This window comes from Oncorhynchus tshawytscha, linkage group LG09, assembly GCF_018296145.1.
Source record: "Oncorhynchus tshawytscha isolate Ot180627B linkage group LG09, Otsh_v2.0, whole genome shotgun sequence".
Classification (NCBI taxonomy): Eukaryota; Metazoa; Chordata; class Actinopteri; order Salmoniformes; family Salmonidae; genus Oncorhynchus; species Oncorhynchus tshawytscha.
This window is the reverse complement of record NC_056437.1, coordinates 37,019,250-37,037,131: the sequence shown is the minus strand read 5'-3', so window position 1 is coordinate 37,037,131 and position 17,882 is coordinate 37,019,250. Positions and strand designations below refer to the sequence as shown.

General features: G+C 41.7%; 1 protein-coding gene across 2 annotated transcripts in view; it reads left to right on the top strand.

Annotated features, from left to right (window-relative positions):
* Positions 1–2,318: 2,318 nt before the first annotated feature.
* LOC112257899 (protein KIBRA) overlaps positions 2,319–17,882 on the top strand; it is a 42,127-nt gene continuing 26,563 nt past the window's right edge. For both annotated transcript variants that reach the window (XM_024431823.2, XM_024431822.2), the window contains exons 1-8: positions 2,319–3,412; positions 9,722–9,831; positions 10,020–10,223; positions 10,670–10,746; positions 13,166–13,245; positions 14,416–14,545; positions 16,976–17,125; positions 17,385–17,455. In XM_024431823.2, the coding sequence (XP_024287591.1) occupies positions 3,294–3,412; positions 9,722–9,831; positions 10,020–10,223; positions 10,670–10,746; positions 13,166–13,245; positions 14,416–14,545; positions 16,976–17,125; positions 17,385–17,455 (941 nt within the window). In that variant the 5' untranslated portion in view covers positions 2,319–3,293. The remainder of the gene's footprint in view (positions 3,413–9,721; positions 9,832–10,019; positions 10,224–10,669; positions 10,747–13,165; positions 13,246–14,415; positions 14,546–16,975; positions 17,126–17,384; positions 17,456–17,882) is intronic.

The window sequence follows — 17,882 nt, the reverse complement described above, 5'->3', positions numbered from 1 at the left end:
GAGTAAAAAGTACATTTTATTTTATTTAGGAATGTAGAGGAGTAAAATTAAAAGTTGTAAAAAGTTTAAATAGTAAAATAATGTACAGATACCACAAAAAATGACTTTAGTACTTTACACCCCTGGTGGTCGTTAGTTGTGGTCAGGAGTTGTGTGGTTGTGGTCATTAGTTGTTTGGTTGTGGTCAGTAGCTGTGGTCAGTAGTTGTGGTCAGTAATTTTGTGGTTTTGCACAGTAGTTGTGTTGTGGTCAGTAGTTGTGTGCTTCAGTAATTGTGATGAGTAGTTGTGGTCAGTAGTGGACACCACTTTTGGTCAGTAAAAAGTGGTCAAAGTAGATAATTTGTGTCAAAAGTTGCAATGTTGCTTTACAGTTAATGGAAGATGGAAGTGATGATGTCACACTGGGGAACTTTAGAATATTGAGGAAATCCCATGCAAGTGGATGGAGTGCAAAAAGGTAAAAAAGTTGTATGCAAGCAACCTAGTCTACACGTTTTAAAGTTTGAATGGTGTTTCCACCTTAAACGGTGTAAGAGTAGAAGTGTTGAAAATAATAATAATATGTCAGAAATAGTTTTTACAATATTGAAGTGTGGCTGCTTTTGCAAGCCACACAATAACTATAAATCAGAAATAATTTGTGCAATTGTAGAGCGTGGCTGCTTTTGCAAGCCACACTAAAAGGTCTGAAGTACAGTATGCTGAATATTTAAACAGGGACTTTTGCTGTCACAAGTCCCATTAATAAGAGAATGTAATAAATCAAGAGTTGTGCTTTGCCTTCAGCAAGCGCACATCTAATAATAAGGGCGTTATTGTCACCATAACCTAACAGAAGCATAAAATAAACGCCTGCAACTAGATCCCCTGCATACTAGTCTTGACAAGAAGAAAAAAGGAGGTTTTCTTCTGCACTGTTCAACCAATCCAGTAAACGTTGAGGAGTTAAGATGAACGTCCTAAAACGAAAGTCCCTAACCCTAACTATACTGCTAATCTTGTGCCTAACCCTAACCTTAAATTAAGACCAAAAAGCTATAAAAAAAACAATCATGAATTTTTACGATATTGCCAATTTTGACTTTATGGCTGTGGTGGTTTCAGGGCAGAATTATATTGCTTTTTCACAATGATTTTATAACTGGAAACATGCACATGTATGGGGTGCGCCAAATGTATGAATCTCAATTTTGAGGTAGCAGACTGTTCAGAAATGGCACATGCAGATATTTAATGTGAAATTTAGGCAAAAGATATAAATAGAAATTAGCCTTTTTATTTATTTTTATTTATAATTATAAATATTTTTTATATTTTTTAATTAACAATAAATCAATACAGGAAAAACATGTGGGGACACAAGTATAAAATATAAATGAGCCCCCAGTGCACAGAAGCACCTGTATGACGTAATTCAACAGCATCGCGAGCCTTTAACCTTCCCGAATCGCACCTGTGTGAAGCTAGCCACAATAAGGATTAGCCACAACAGAGGAATTTACAGCTTGCCTTCAAAATAAAAGTTGTCAATTAAATGATTGAAACAAAAAGTGGAATCATGCCTTATTTGGACTAGATAATGCTAAACAAGGTCGGAATGTTGTTATATAAATTCAACAACAGACAATCATTTGTTAATTTTACACCAAAAAGTACAAATCTGTTGAAATCGCACTATGTAGTCTATGTATTAGACTTTAGAATTGCATTGGGGGCATACTTATATGCATTGTACAGCCTAACCTAAGAATGTTGCACCCATGAAATGGGTTATTAGCCTACTCAGTGACACTCGCAGAACACAACTGTGTAGAGTTTACACAAATATAAGCGTCTTAGCTCTTGTTGGAGGACTTTGACTGTGGGAAATCACCTTCCTAGTCTGTCTATTGTGTGTATTGGGCATTCATATTGTACTGTACAGCTTAACCTATGGATTGTGCACACATGAAGCCTACTCGGGGACACCCACAGAACACAACTATGAAGAGCTTACACAAATATAAGCATCTTAGCTCTTATTAGGGAACTTTAATTGTGGGATATGCGTTCACTTTAAAGCCTATTGTGCGTATTGAACATTCATATTGGACTTTACAGCCTAAATATTAAACACCCGTGAGAAATGAGCCACATTAACTTATTATTATATTTTGTTGGATTTATATAACAACATTCCGACCTTGTTTAACATAGTCCAAATATGGCACGATGCCACTATTTGTTTTAGTTTGAATCACTTTCAATGGCGGATTTTTATTCTGAAGGCAAACGTCACTATTGGCGCTAATCCTTATTGTGGCTAGTTTCACACCGGTGTGACTCGCGACCAACCGAAACAGTACTCTGGAAGGCGACTTGCTACTGCCTCTTTAAGGAAGAAGGGAAACAGTTTAACAAACAATTATAGATAGATGGCTAAGTAGACAACTTCAATGTGGATTTACCGGAATTTTACACGAAGATTTACCGTGAATGTGGAGATAAATGGCGCTTACTTCTGTGGAATAAGGGAATATATGATAGAGCGCGAGAGGGTGACTGGTTAGCATACTTCTCGCTAGCTAAACATGGTGGCCAGTAAGCGAAAGGGGATCTAAAATATTTAAGAAAATCTTCTTGTTGGATGGTGAGACAACCTTGGTGATGTTGAGTGAGAGTAACCTTTCTACTCGTACTCCCAACCTTGGCTGGATTTGCCGATTTCAAATACACTTTTCGGTTCATCTGAATATCCAGTAAGGAGTCGAGCTGTCCCGACACAATCATTGGACAACCCGCTTGAAAAGTTATAATGAAGTTCGTTTCATGTTCTACAATGTATTGTACATAGACGAACAAATGAGCATTGAACAACGATGATTTCAAATGCGCGTTAGAGATGTATCTCGTGGAACATCGCTCTCTATCAATTCCAGTGTGAGCATGGTTGTAATATTGTTAGCCTACTGCTGAGTTAAACGGCTACAAAATAACTGTTATTCTGAAAAGAAATAACGTAAGCATCAGTGCTGGTAACATTGTTTAATTTAGGAAATTGTATGATATTGCTTCGTTGTGAAAACACCCACTGTTTGGCAAACCTTTTCTACTCGTACTCTGGGAACATTCACGGCGAGACGTTATGGATTATAACGCAATCCAACACACAGGCCAGAATTTGTGAATTGATGGAAACGAGTGATGCTTTTCACATTTAGGATTTTACGATACTTCATACAACAAAACGTGGATTACCTTCGATAGAATTTAGAGGACTTGCAGAGAATATTACATGGAGACTCGTCTGACATGCCAAGGAAGGAGTTACCACTACCAGAGGGTTGGGAAGAATCCCGGGATTTTGACGGGAAAGTCTACTACATCGACCACATCAACCACGCCACCAGTTGGATTGATCCAAGAGACAGGTATGGTGTGACATTCCAGTGACTCTAAAAGCAAGCAGTTGAGTCTTGCTGATAGATTGATGATATGCGCTATCAGCATCCATCAAGTGCTCATAATCTAATGGTTAATTTGGCACTTAATGAATGGACTCAACTGCAATCTTTGAGTTTACATCACAATTTGAGGTGTCACATAATGTAACAAAGTAGGCTATAAACCTAGCCTGGGCAGCAGCGAGTGTGCGCTATGGAGCTGCACTATCGTCTTGGTTTAAATAAAACATCCTCCATTCAGGCTTTATTAGTATCGGTTTCATCTAACGAGCTTTAATGGCATTTCGCGTATTGTCATAATAAAGCAACATTTTCCATCATCATGCTAGAGTGGCTAATGCTACTTTATCATGTTGCCCTCGCATGTAACAACCAGAAGTTGTCCGAAAATGGGGGCAAATGCTGTTTAATTACAGTATGTATACATTTCCCGTTTTTTTCGAATCGGCACGCCATTAAAGGTAATTAGGAGGAGACTGATGCCGTTGCAGCCTAAATGGAGGATGTTTTATGTACGAACCGATCGCCGGAAGACAGGTGTGTTATTACTAGTTTTGGCACATTAAGCCCAGATGATAGTGGAGATCCATAGCGGCTGCCCAGGCTACTATAAATCAAGCCTGGATGTTGATGGAAAAAAACATGAAGATTTTCCACAGAAATGTGGCTCATGGTCAACCAGGCATTCACAGGCAGTTAACCCACTGTTCCTAGGCGTCATTGAAAATAAGAATTTGTTCTTAACTGGCTTGCCTAGTTAAATAAAGGTACAATAAAAAAATACATTTGCATTCCTGTAATTAGAAATTAGCCCTCAAGGTTTGAGTTAGTTTCCCCCTAGTAATATTTTAGTGTATGTAATAGGTTTACAATACTTAGAACTGGGTCATGACAGCCAGGGTCTCATTTATACAGAACCTCGGTGTCAACCATACTTTGGAACTAATTTCGTTTTAGCAGTTACTTAAATCCACTCGGACTTTGACACAAAATCTCTTTTAATAGCTTAGTTTTGGAATGCTTGAGATTATGGGATTTTATTTTTCATTCAGCCTTGGTTATGGATAAGGATAGGCCTTCATATTCATATTATATTACACGATTTTGAAAATAGGCTTTGTGTCAAAAGTTACACCTGTTTTCCTTGGTGGCTGTCATTGTTGCAGTCAGCACACAGAACCATAATTAAAAGCCCAATAACATGACAGAAGCAAGGGCACAGACCTCCCCACCTCCCTGGTGAAATGCCTTGGTAGCAGCAAGACCAAGATGGCAGAACTTTGTAAACAAGGACCTCAACACACATTCCTAAAATGCACGGCTGAGGAGGGCTGAGCACAGAGGCTGCAAAGTAAAGACTGATTCATTTAAAATCCCTTTCACTGCTTGCCAATGTGCACAGGGTCAAAGTACAACATCACAACTTGGGATAGAGTTGCGGTCAAAAGGAGAGAGGTTGAGCCAAGTGAGGAACAGACTGTCACTGTAAAGGGTCTGTCTTCTGTAAATCATATGCCTGTCTCCTAATATATAATATAGGCCATTTAGCAGACACTTTTATCCAAAGTGACTAGTCACATGTGTATATATTTTACATATGGGAATCAAACCCACAACCTTGGCATCAATGGCACCACACTCTACCAACTGTGCCGTACAAGACCGTGTCTCCTATGCTGTTCACTGATCTGTTGGAGGGAACAGTAGAACATGATGCCAGCCCAGAGTACTAAGTCTGAGATGAGACACAGCCATTCTCAAAGTATTGATCTCAGACTGAAATAACCAGACCAGACTGGCCCAAAACTGTCATTGGACATTTACATATCCTTCTACTGCTGTTCAGCAATAAGACATTTATTTTGCTGTGCTGAGCAAAATCTGATGAGTTATTAGGAGGCCTGCTGATGATGATAACAAATTCCCATTAGACTGGTCTGTCCTATTGGTGAAAAATGTGCTTTCACAAACACCTCTCACTGTGGAACCAAAGAATGTACCAGCCAAGTGTGATCAAAGTTCTATTATACATTCTACAGCTATTACAGGCCTATAACATTTTCAAATACTACAAGATATCCCAAAGGTATTGTAGTATGGCAATCTGACCATGTTATCATGAAAACTTTTTCTCTTTGGTCCCCTTAGCCTATCAAACCTGAGTAATGTTAGGCTCAAGAATGAAGCCTGTTAGGCTTAATGGAGATGGTAACTGGAGGACTCAGCCCAACATTCATACCATGCATACATGCATGCATCTCGTTGGCCCCTGCCCTGTCAGTATCTTTCTGGGCTGCATTCGCATACCTCAGCCAGACATATTGTTTATCCACCCTCATGGTGACGCACACACCCAATGCATTCTGTCAGCTGAATGGAATGTTATCTCCCAGATACCAAGCTGTTGCAGGAGGGGAGTTGAAGCAGCTAGCAGCTCTACTTTATTGTTGGACCTTGAGCGCTATGAAATGTAGGTTGGAGTCTCATAAATTTGACTTGAGGAATTTATAGTGCGATGAATGAGTCTGACTCATCATTCAGTTATGCTGCCACATGTTTTCACTCTGCCGCAATCTTTGTCGCTTTGCATTTGAGCATTATCACCTGCTTTTGACTTTGTATGCAAACCTGCCTAGTGTTTTTTACCCTGCCACTTGACTAACTAGTAATGCTGCAGCTCACCTAGGGCCTCTTGTCAACCATGCCTTATTAAAAATGTTGGCATACATGGAGGTTCTTGGATTTGCGTGCACAACAAACTATTGGGATTTCAAACTGTCGCACGCAACATATACGCATGTTTTCATTGATAAATCAGTGCCATACTATTTCTGCGCTCGTGAACGAGCTTTACAACTCCGCTTGGAAAATGCCCTGCATTCACCGTTTTTATGGTAACAAAAACTGATTAAAAGCACCTGCTGCTCATCAGTTGTTTACCTGTGTTGCCTACAAATACTGTGTTGAATGTAAAAGATTTGCACCTACACACTGAACAAGGCTGCAAAGCAGAAATGTCTGTGTACGCTATCCCTAATGCAGTGAAAATAATAATAAAAAATGAATTAAGCTTTGTGACATATTTGAGTGAGGACGCATTACGACTTTTTATTTATCCGAATTCATGGGTTTTACACACAAACCACACTTCTGGGAGAGTGCGATGGTCTCTTTTTTTGATTATGGTAACAAAAACGCCCTCATTTCCTGTATGATTTGGAGATGTTGGAACTGGACCATGAGTTTCTAAAGTGCAATGCCAAATTTGTTCATATTTCTGTGGAGGTTTGAGCAGTATGTTTTATCTTTTGCAGTGGCTTTTTAAAAAAACAAAAAAAATGCATGCCGCCTATAGCACATGCTAAACACTTCTGCAAGATTGATTGTCTTGAACAATTTTAAAAGTAAATGTTGCGTACAGCCCACACCGATATTCAAAAGATGAATTGTTGAATATTTTGTTCATCAATACGTGCCTGTGTTTTATCTTCTGCCTTGGTATAGGCTTTGAGATTAAATAGGCTATTATGTCACGCTTTTGGCTATTGCTCCGCAATACTGTAGCCTACCCATACTGTCATAGGCTACAGGTCTATTTACTTTCGAGCATGGTTGCCTATTGAATGCGTGATGGATAAATGTTAGCCTATTATTGTTGTTTAGCAGGAATAAACCAGTCATGTCAGAAAAGGGGAGACATGCCCTGCAATATGATTGATTTGGGCCTATTTAATAAAAGTAAGATATTGTATTTATCTTAGGCGACATGCTGCTATGCAATCTTCTCACCAACTTTAAATCTATCTGTTTTATAATTAGGCCTATGTTTTAATGTTTTTTTTTATTAGTCTAATAATTAATAATTCCTGTGAATCACAAACACCCCCATATCCACAAAAATAACTATTTGCTTGCAATACAGTTGATCAACCACTAGAAGTTTTGCATATTCATGGTCTGAGATTTGCGTGGCGATGCGCACACTTTCCCGTCATGTTCAAAAGGGATAAATACCAACCTTTGCGGGAACTGGTGCAGGCATGGTTGTCTTTTTTTGTGCGCACGCACCTTTTGATTAGAGGCCCCAGGAAATGCCGGACCCCCTGTCTTTGTTTGAAACACTTAGCTAAAGGTTAAGCCTGTAAAATCAACAACTATATAGACTGAAATCCGCTCTCGCTATAAAGGCCTACTTGGTCTGCATGGAGTATTAATAATGACAATTTATAACTTTTTTTTATAGTGCTTTTCATTACATTCCAAAGCACTTTACGCAAAAAAAATAAACAAATACATGCACTTTTGAAGAAAAGAAAAAAATGAATGGATGATCATGGCAGGTATGGTAGTTCATGGCCTCAGCGGTTTTAGAATTTGTTCTTAACTGACTTGCCTAGTTAAATAATGAAAAGAAAAACAAAGCAGTCAGCCCAGGAGGACATGTAAAGTAGAGGCAGTTGAGATGAAACTGAGGGGGGCTCATCCAGGGTGTTTCAGACTGGTCCAGAGCCTTTCATCAGGGCACCGTGGACTTGCCATCTCTGAAGCAGCACTTCTCAGTATTAGTCTCTAAAGTCAGACTCTTATGGGTAGAATCCTCCACTACCGATGTGTTGCACCCACCTGGGTGAAGCCACGACAGCCGCGAAGGCACCAGAGAAGCACACTGCAAGTCAGTCGATTAGTCAACATTGAAGCTAACCACTGGAGAAAACGGCTCAACTTCAACGAGCCTGCCAACTCCAAACACCATCCCTTTACTTTGAGTCAAAACATAGCTGGTTTGTTTGCTAGCAAGTTGGCTAGCTAAGCTTCTTGATGACAGTGACGCATTAGTTAGGGGAAACCAACTAATGCTTGTATTTGTAAGCAACTCACACATACTGCCCATAAGGTAGGCCTAGTAGTTTATGGGTTTAAATAGATTCAACAGAATCTTGAAAAAACCCTATCCTCCAGGGGAGTGCTTTCCTAAGGGTTGGTCGCGCCTGGTTTTTCCTATATCACACAGCTTATGGAAAAGGCTGGAAAGAAACAGGATTTGTTTTATCATGTGGTTCACAAAAGACCATTATAGAAGCCTTAAGGGGGTCACTCACTCACTACCCAAATGAGTTATTGGAAGACTCATCACTGTTTGAAGAGATTAGGAGATGTCAGCCTGGTGTCCACTCCAGACAGACTGGAAGAGGTCTTTCATGCCAATGCACAGCCAGTGAGTGGCTCACGCTAAGATCTGGGCCTATTTAAAGCCCTCTGATTGGTCTATTGAGACAGTAAGTCCGCGCTTTTCGGAGGGTAATGATGAGTTCGGCCATCAGCTCTGAGTGATTAGGGGACTGGATTTGCAGGGGTGAGAGGACAGCGACAGTGGAATGAATCAAATAATGGGATGATGCACACACAGTCACTCAAAGGACCTGGCACCAGCAGACAGCTTTTTGGGAATTTTTGTTTTTCTCTCCGCAAAGCCTTTTCCTCTGAGATACATTTAGAACAGGCCTTTTTCATTATTCATAAAGTTAAAAAGGAACCCGTTGGGTTTCACCCTGAGCAAAAGTCTCTGTGAGGATGGTATTATCTGCCGTCTGCAGAAAAGAGTTTGAGCAAAGGAATAGATCAAGACAAGTTTTCCCACATGTAGCCTACGCCACTGATAACTTGCATAAGCTTATGTTTTCTATCCTTCAATCTAGGTTTGTCATAGCTATGAGGGAAATTAGGATTAGGTTAATTGTGAACCCAAGTGTGCCAAGTTAAATCAGCATGAAAAAGACAACACCTGAATATATCCAACCCACCTAATGTACGAACTGAAAGGCTGATTCTTGGATGTTACTCAGCAAATAGCACCCAAATAGCACCCACTTTGCACATTGGTCGTGCTGGTAGAGTCTTCCCGAGGGGCCTTTTATGTATGGTGGCCACTGAGGTCTCCTGGGTATCCTGTGATCCTGAGCCTGGTTTGGTGTTGGAAGGCCTGGAGGGGTTGCCTCAGAAACCTCTAGGAAATTTGTGAAATGCCAGGTCCCAGCTTCCGGCTATTGTGCTTTGCAAACCGCACTCGATGCGAATAGAGACCTAATTAGGGCCCTTTTATTAGAGACACACAGACATTGTGCAATCCTGGTAGCCCTCAGTGACAACCAAATGATCTATCTTTGCATGCACCCTGGCTGGCCCACTATCTTGTCATGGTCATCCTGATTTACTCTTGCTGTGACACCTCTAATTCTTACCATCAGTTGACTGTTGTTTCTTGTGTGTGATTTTCAGGCAGACTAAACCTCTGACATTTGCTGACTGCATTGGCGATGAGCTGCCAGTGGGTTGGGAGGAGGCCTACGACCCCAATGTCGGGGCCTACTATGTGGACCATAACACAAGTGAGTCCAATTCTCCATAACACTAACGTCTGGCACCCATATTCATCACACATTTGTGAAGAAACACATGGCCAGTCAAATCAAGATGCAAAATTATTTCAAAATTTCTTCTCTCATTCTTTCTTGTTTATGTTCTGTCTCCCTTTCCTCTCCCCTTGATCTCTCTCTTTCCCCTCTACCACCACCAGAGAGCACTCAGCTGGAGGACCCACGGGCCCAGTGGCAGCGGGAGCAGGAGGTCATGCTGCGGGAGTACCTGGACGTGGCCAAGGACTCGCTGAGTGCCCAGAAAGAGATCTACCAGGTGAAGGAGCAGCGGCTTCGCCTGGCCCAGCAGGAGTACCGCCAGCTCAACGACGCCTGGAAGGACAAGTCCACCTCTCAGACCAGCTGTAAGGACAAGCCGGGGGGCAGGTTTATGGGCTGGCAGAAGGAACAGGTGTACAGGTAGCAACGGTGATGAGGGTCAAAAGGGGGCAGAGAAGCCAGGAAACTTGAAGGGCTGTACGTAAACAGGGGGCAAGGAACCAGAGAGATTAGGTGGCAAAAGAGAAGAGAACTAGAGTGATTGGTAGTCTTTTATTATTCTTCTGAGTGATGGTGCACATAGATTTGATCACAGGATTACAGCACATCATAGTTTACTCAAGTTGTCAGTAATAAGTTGTCACTTATTTAACTTGACTCCATTCCTAAGAGGAATCCTCTGCCATTGCTCAGACTTGAAGTGGTGATTTACAGTAGTTTGATAACACACAGGGGATTGATGAGTAGGGCCTTGAAGTTGAATAGCGTGATGTAGAGGATTAGATAACACCCTGGCTCTTATCTCCCACAGTGAATTCCAGATCGTCCTCCAGCAGTAAATATGACCCAGAAATCCTCAAAGCCGAGATAGTCACTTCCAAAAGTAGGGTAAGAAACGTTTTTTAAAATGTATTTATTTTTTAATAACATTTTTTTTACACCATCTCCGTACTCCAACTATGGCCTGCTTTACGTGTGTTCAGTAATCATTAGGAATGGATGTGTATACCCATATGTGTCCTTAAGTCCCCTGTTTTGGCTTAATTCTCATCCCTAAGATTTGCAAACATTAGTGCATGAAAAAGGCTTAGTCCAATGGACTGTTGCTAAGTGACTGAGTGTCCAACTCTTTCTCATTGTAAAGGGGGAATGTGTGTAAGTGACATCTTTGTCTGAGACCTCCACCCAGGGTTGGGTCCCAAATTGCATCTCATTCCCTATATAGTGTACTACTTTTGATCAGGGCCCTTATGCCTCTGGTCAAAAGTAGTTAACTACATAGTGTGCCATTTGGGACAAATCCCAGAGCTGTCGGTTGGCGTTGTGCAACATTATACAACGGGTGGGCTAATTCTGATTGGTTAAAAGCGCATTCTAGCCCGTGTCTATTCCACAAGTTACCACCAGCTAAATATATGATGTTAAAATGCCTTTTTACTCTATTCCATTTGACTGCGCAATCCACTGTCTCATCAGCCCAGGCAGGGACATTAACATGATCTCCACCATTAAAAAGCATATAGATGTTATCTCGCGTTTCTTTTAGACTAACATTTATTTTTCAGCAGCGGAGATTTGTATATAAACCTTGCTGTCTGTCTCCGACATTTGCAACATTGTTTCAATTTTCAAATTTGAACTCCAACTGTCCCATAGTAATGAACGTGTAGGGATCGGGAAGAGAGTGGCAGGCATCATTTCTCAGCCAGTCGAAATCATGAATCAGCTAGGATCATTTTTATGGATCTATATGCAAATAATTTTCAATTGAAAAAAGGTAAAACGTAACAAAGTGCAGCTAGTTTGCACTCTTTCCAGCTTCAGTTTGAAGTTGTGTCCTAATGAGAGAACGTATTTTCTATGCCAGGTGAAATCGTGCCTCATTAGCTCATTGTTATGGATATATTCAAATAAATGACACTAAAACAAAAAGACTGAATGACTGGGTCGCATCTCTGTCCACGGAACCAATAGACGCAACGACCAGCCTGCTTGGCTAGCAATCATAGTCCCGAAACAAAACTACATCTTGTGGAAGGGTGAAATAGTATGAATAGGGCCTCCCGGGTGGCGTGGTGGTCTAAGGCACTGCATCGCAGTGCTAGCTGGTCCATCAGAGATTCAGGGTTCGAGTCCAGGTTCTGTCGCAGCCGTCCGCGACTGGGAGGCCCATGGGGCAGCGCACAATTGGCCCAGCGTCGTCTGGGTTAGGGAAGGTTTGGCTGGCAGGGATATCCTTGTCTCATCGTGCACTAGTGAATCCTGTGGCGGGCCGGCCGCAGTGCACGCTGACCAGGTTTCCAGGCATACGGTGTTTCCTCCGACACATTAGTGCGGCTGGCTTCCGGGTTGGATGGGCATTGTGTCAAGAAGCAGTGCGGCTTGGTTGGGTTGTGTTTCGGAGGACGCATGGCTTTCGACCTTCGCCTCTCCCAAGTCCATACAGGAGTTGCAGCGATGAGACAAGACTGTAACTACTACCAATTGGATACCAGGAAATTGGGGAGAAAAAAGGGGTAAAATAGAAATGGTATGATTTTAATTATGTTGGATTATTTGTGGATGCTTCCTCCATGTTTCCTTCACATTTCATTAAAAAAACAATAAGGGAATGTTTTGCTTTAATAATATGTAATCGGCCTATAAGATATATCCAAATAATTTTTCTTCATGAAACAAACATAATCCAAATATAGCCGAATATAACAAAAGCTGTTCCCAAATATAGCCGAATAATCATATCTTACGTAATCAATAGTATTACAACTGGGGATTTTTAATTTCAGTAAAATATGCAGTGTGTTTCTCTCAGTTGAATAAGCCGAACATAATCATATTGCCAGTAATCAATAGTATTTCAATTTGGGCACTTTTTTTTCTTCTCTGAAATAACTCTATTCCGGTCACTCAAGGCCATCAGACTACTAAACAGCAATCACTATCTCAGAGAGGATGCTACCTACATGAGACCCAAGCACTGGCCACTTTAATAAATGGATCACAAGCTACTAAATAATGTCACTTTAATAATGTCTACATATCTTATATTACTCATATCACGTGTATATACTGTATTTTATACCATCTACTGCACCTTGCCTATGCCGCTTGGCCATCGCTCATCCATATACTTATATGTACATATTCTCATTCACCCCTTTAGATTTGTGTGTATAAGGTAGTTGTTGGGGAATTGTTAGATATTACTGCACTGTCAGAACTAGAAGCACAAGCATTTCGCTACACTCGCATTAACATCTGCTAACCATGTGTATGTGAGAAATAAGATTTGATTTGTTTGTCTCAGGTGAATAAGCTGAAGAGGGACCTCGCCTGCATGAAACAAGAATTGCAGCATAAAGAGCAGGGCTTTGAAACACTGAAAGAGTAAGTGCAACCTGACATCATTACACGATCACAATTACACTTAGTAGTAGTAGGCTTCTGCTTTGTTTTCGATACAGCCGTAAAAAGATTCCCATTATCAACACACTCGAGGCCCTCATCTCACCCTGGTTGAAAAGGCAGCTCCCTGACTGAATTTGATGATGACCCTCAAAATGGTCAAATATCACAATTTTTGTCTGTGAAACACATTTCTCTTTGAATGCCTGGAGTGCCGCCTCTTGCATCTGTGTTGTGGAAAAAGACAGATGGGCCCTGCCTCAGTTCAGTGAGTTAGTTAATTTAAAAAAAACGAATGACAAGCTACATAGTAGTTCGACTGGATTCCAACCGTTCTTCCGTGACCTTCATTTTGCTATCAAATTTCAAACCTTCCTTTGCTATCAAACATTTACCAACAATCATGAAACCGTACTAATATACGAACACTGCAACATCCTGTCTGTCCTCAACTCTCCTTTCCCAGAGAAAATACTTCAGGGCCTTTTATAACAAAAGACCGAAATATAACGATAGTATCTATTCTGACAGTATATATTTACACTGAAGTGGAAAAGGCTTGGATAGGCTTCACTGGTTCTAGTTCTCCTTGGTCTTCAGTGAAGGAGTGCTGCCCCCTCCCTCCTTTCCTCTGCTCTCTGAACAATGTGGAAAGACCTGTTATTCCACTGCATGCATGACTTGCTGTTGACTGACTTTACATATTTGATGCTGCTGCCACGGACGGTCTCTCTATGTGTAGCTGACTGTCTGGGCTTTAGGCTCTTTCGCCTACACCCGTGGCCCTTAAAATCCAGTTTGGTTCCCGTCCTGGATCCTTAGTTTTGTTATTGTTCACTCTAATCCAGATTAGATCAGGATGGTTTAAAAGTGTCACTAGTATTTTCATAGTGAAAATGAAATGTTTTTTTTAAACAACATACCTCTTTAACGAACACAAAACTAAAGATGAATAATATGAGAGCAACAATGTACAAGTCTGAGTGCTATCTATGTAGTATTTAGGCATACTCACTGATTCACAGTTTCATAACCTATATCACTGGCTGGTCAGTTTCCAACTTCTCTTTTTCACTCTTTTTCTCCCTCACTTTCTCTCCCTCTCCCACCTTCTCCCTGTCCCACCTTATCCCTCTTCTTCCCCACCTCAAGGATCGATCACAAGGTGTCCAGTGCGCCGTACGGCTTCAAGCTCCATGAGGCGCAGGCCATTCTGAACGAAGTCAAGTCTATCAAGGACGCCATCAGCTCCGGGGAGAAGGAGAAACAGGAGCTCATGCAGGTAAGCGGGGAGGGGGATGAGGGAGGGAGGGGATGGGGGTCAGGTGTTGTAGTGCTATGAGGAGATGGGTAGATGACAGCCTGTCAGCTTCATATGAGACGATGGGGGGGATCAGAGGATGCAGGAGTGAGGGGGGGGGCTTTTTTGAGCTAGGCTGACTGTCATGGAAAGGAAAGCGGGAATGAAGGAGGGAAAGGCGTAGAGAGGGAGGGAGATGGGGTGGGCTGATGGTCAGGGAGGGAAAGGGAAAGGAGTGAGCGAAGAAGAAAGGGAGTAGACAGGAGCTGCAGAGTCTCGTCTTGGTCTCGTGTTCCTCTTCATCTCACATGGCACAGCATTTTCTCTCTGCTGGTGTATCTCCCACCCTCCCTTGTTACCTGTGTCCCCTGCAACCTCTCCGTCTCCCCTCTCCTGTCCCAGCGCCCCTGGGCTGAGTAGCAGACACAGACAAGACCGCATGCTACTGCAGACTCTGTCATGACTTTGCTGCTCAATCAATGATTCACCAGCATGCGAAGTCTTTTAGAAGCTGAGCTGGAGGAGGGGTTGGTAGTCGACCTACCTTCTTCATGCTTCCTCCTCTGCTTTGACCTGAAGGAGTGGGACACACGTGCGCTCATGCAAAACACACACACACACGCACATCAAATGTGCCCCAGTTTTAATCTGGGTGGCAGTAGAAAACAACAAACACTGTGTTTGTTAGTAGGGGCTTGGTTGTGTTTAATAATGCAGAGCCTCTCTCTCTCATGTGCTCTCTCTCTCTCTCTCTCTCTCTCTCTCTCTCTCTCTCTCTCCACTGGGCTGTCTCCCCTCCCCAGCCTTCTGCAGCTGACAGTTCAGTTGTATGTACAGTTGAAGTTGGAAGTTTATATACACCTTAGCCAAATACATTTCAACTCAGTTTTTCACAATTCCTGACATTTAATCCTAGGAAAAATTCCCTGTCTGAGGTCAGTTAGGATTACCACTTTATTTTAAGAATGTGAAATATCAGAATAATAGAAGAGAATAATTGTGATGGCCACTCCAATACCTTGACTTTGTTGTCCTTAAGCCATTTTTCCACAACTTTTGAAGTTTGCTTGGGGTCATTGTCCATTTGGAAGACCCATTTGCGACCAAGCTTTAACTTCCTGACTGATGTCTTGAGATGTTGCTTCAATATATCCCCTTATTTGTCCGTCCTCATGATGCCATCTATTTTGAAGTGCACCAGTCCCTCCTGCAGCAAAGCACCCCCACAACATGATGCTGCCACCCTAGTGCTTCACAGTTGGGATGATGTTCTTCGTCTTGCAAGCCTCCCCCTTTTTCCTCCAAACATAACGATGGTCATTATGGCCAAACAGTTCTATTTTTGTTTCATCGGACCAGAGGACATTTTTCCATAAAAGTACGATCTTTATCCCCATGTGCAGTTGCAAACCGTGGTCTGGCTTTTTTTATGGTGGCTTTGAGGCAGTGGCTTCTTCCTTGCTGAACGGCCTTTCAGGTTATGCACACTATTGTTTGTACAGATGAACGTGGTACTTTCAGGCATTTGGAAATTGCTCCCAAGGATGAACCAGACTTGTGAAGGTCTACAATTTATTTTCTGATTTCTTTTGATTTTCCCATGTCAAGCAAAGAGGCACTGAGTTTGAAGGCAGGCCTTGAAATACATCCACATATACCCCTCCAATTGACTCAAAATATGTCAATTAGCCTATCAGAAGCTTCCAAAGCCATGACATTATTTTCTGGAATTTTCCACTCTGTTTAAAGGCAACGTCAACTTAGTGTATGTTAACTTCTCATCCACTGGAATTGTGATACAGTGAATTATACATGAAATTATCTGTCTGTAAACAATTTTTGGAAAAATTACTTGTGTCATGCACAAAGTAGATGTCATAACTGACTTGCCAAAACTATTTTTAGTTAACAAGAAATTTGTGCAGTGGTTGAAAAACGAGTTTTAATGACTCCAACCTCAGTGTATGTAAACTTCCGTCTTCAACTGTATGTGTGTGTGTATTTTCTGTCTGACTGCAGTGTATGAAGCCTGTCCAACTCAGTCAGCATTGTGTCAGTTGCCAGTCTTGTCTTTGCTGGTTTTGCTAGAATTGTGTACTTTAATATTAAAGATGTGGTTCATTCCACTCTGATTCAGTGCTGAGCCATTTATTATTTATTTTATCACTGACTGCACTGATTTTATCATTGATTTAGTTTACCATGTTTGGCGACTTGCAAAAGCACATCTTTATGCAATGTACAGGACTCCATCTCTATGAACACGACTATGGTCTGTATTATAGATTTAAGCCATAGGACACGAGCTTTGTAAATTCAAGATGCACAGCAAAATATGTAAACCATACTAGCCGTGACTTCTCTCTGATGTTTCAAGCCTGTACACAGTATGTCTGTCTCCTCTCCCTGTAGAAACTAGCAGTGCTTAAGGATGGCTTCCAGCTGGACTCAGTGGGTTCTCAGTCTGACCTGTGGGGCAGCAGCCCCTCCCTGGCCAACTCTGAGCTGTCCATCCCTCGACTCTACTCCGAAACCAGCTCCCAGACAGACATACCTGCTGAGGTGAGAGGAGGTTGTGTTCAGTTGGCACCAAATGGACAAATTGGGAGGCACTACCTGGACTTGTCCAATAAGAAATGCTTGTTTTTGTTTCCTGTTTAAAAATGTTTTGCTTTGGTGTGACCTAATGAACAGGACCCAGGTGTAACCTTTGGAAGCGTGCAATGAAATGATGCACAGATACTGCTTGCATCACTAATTGATCAGAATGTAGGTTTGTCACACCACACCTTCAGTTCTGTTATTCTTTTGTTTGATCCAGTTTGGGACCAACACCAACAAGTTGGCAGAGAAGGTTCGACTAAGCCTGAAGTATGAAGAAGCAAAAAGAAGGTAACTTGTGTAACCCAAATAAGGGTTTTTCAAACTTTTCTTTCCCAGGCCAACCGGCAACCCAGGGAACCCTATCGTATGTTAGCACATTTTTAAAAATAAAAAAAGAATAACATTAAGTCTTATCAGGTGAATGATATTGGCAGGTAGAAGTAATCAACATTTTAAAATGAATAGATTTGGTAGACAGTTGTTTTGACCTTCGCATTTCATTGGAAGAGGAAGTGTAAATTCTAACAATAGTCTATTAGCTAGAAAGGTACACTACATGACCAAACGTATGTGGACACCTGCTCGTTGTACATCTCATTCCAAAATCATGGGCATTAATATGGAGTTGGTCCCCCCTTTGCTTATTTTACAGCCTCCACTCTTCTGGGAAGGCTTTTGACTAGATGTTGGACATTGCTGTGGGGGCTTGCTTCCT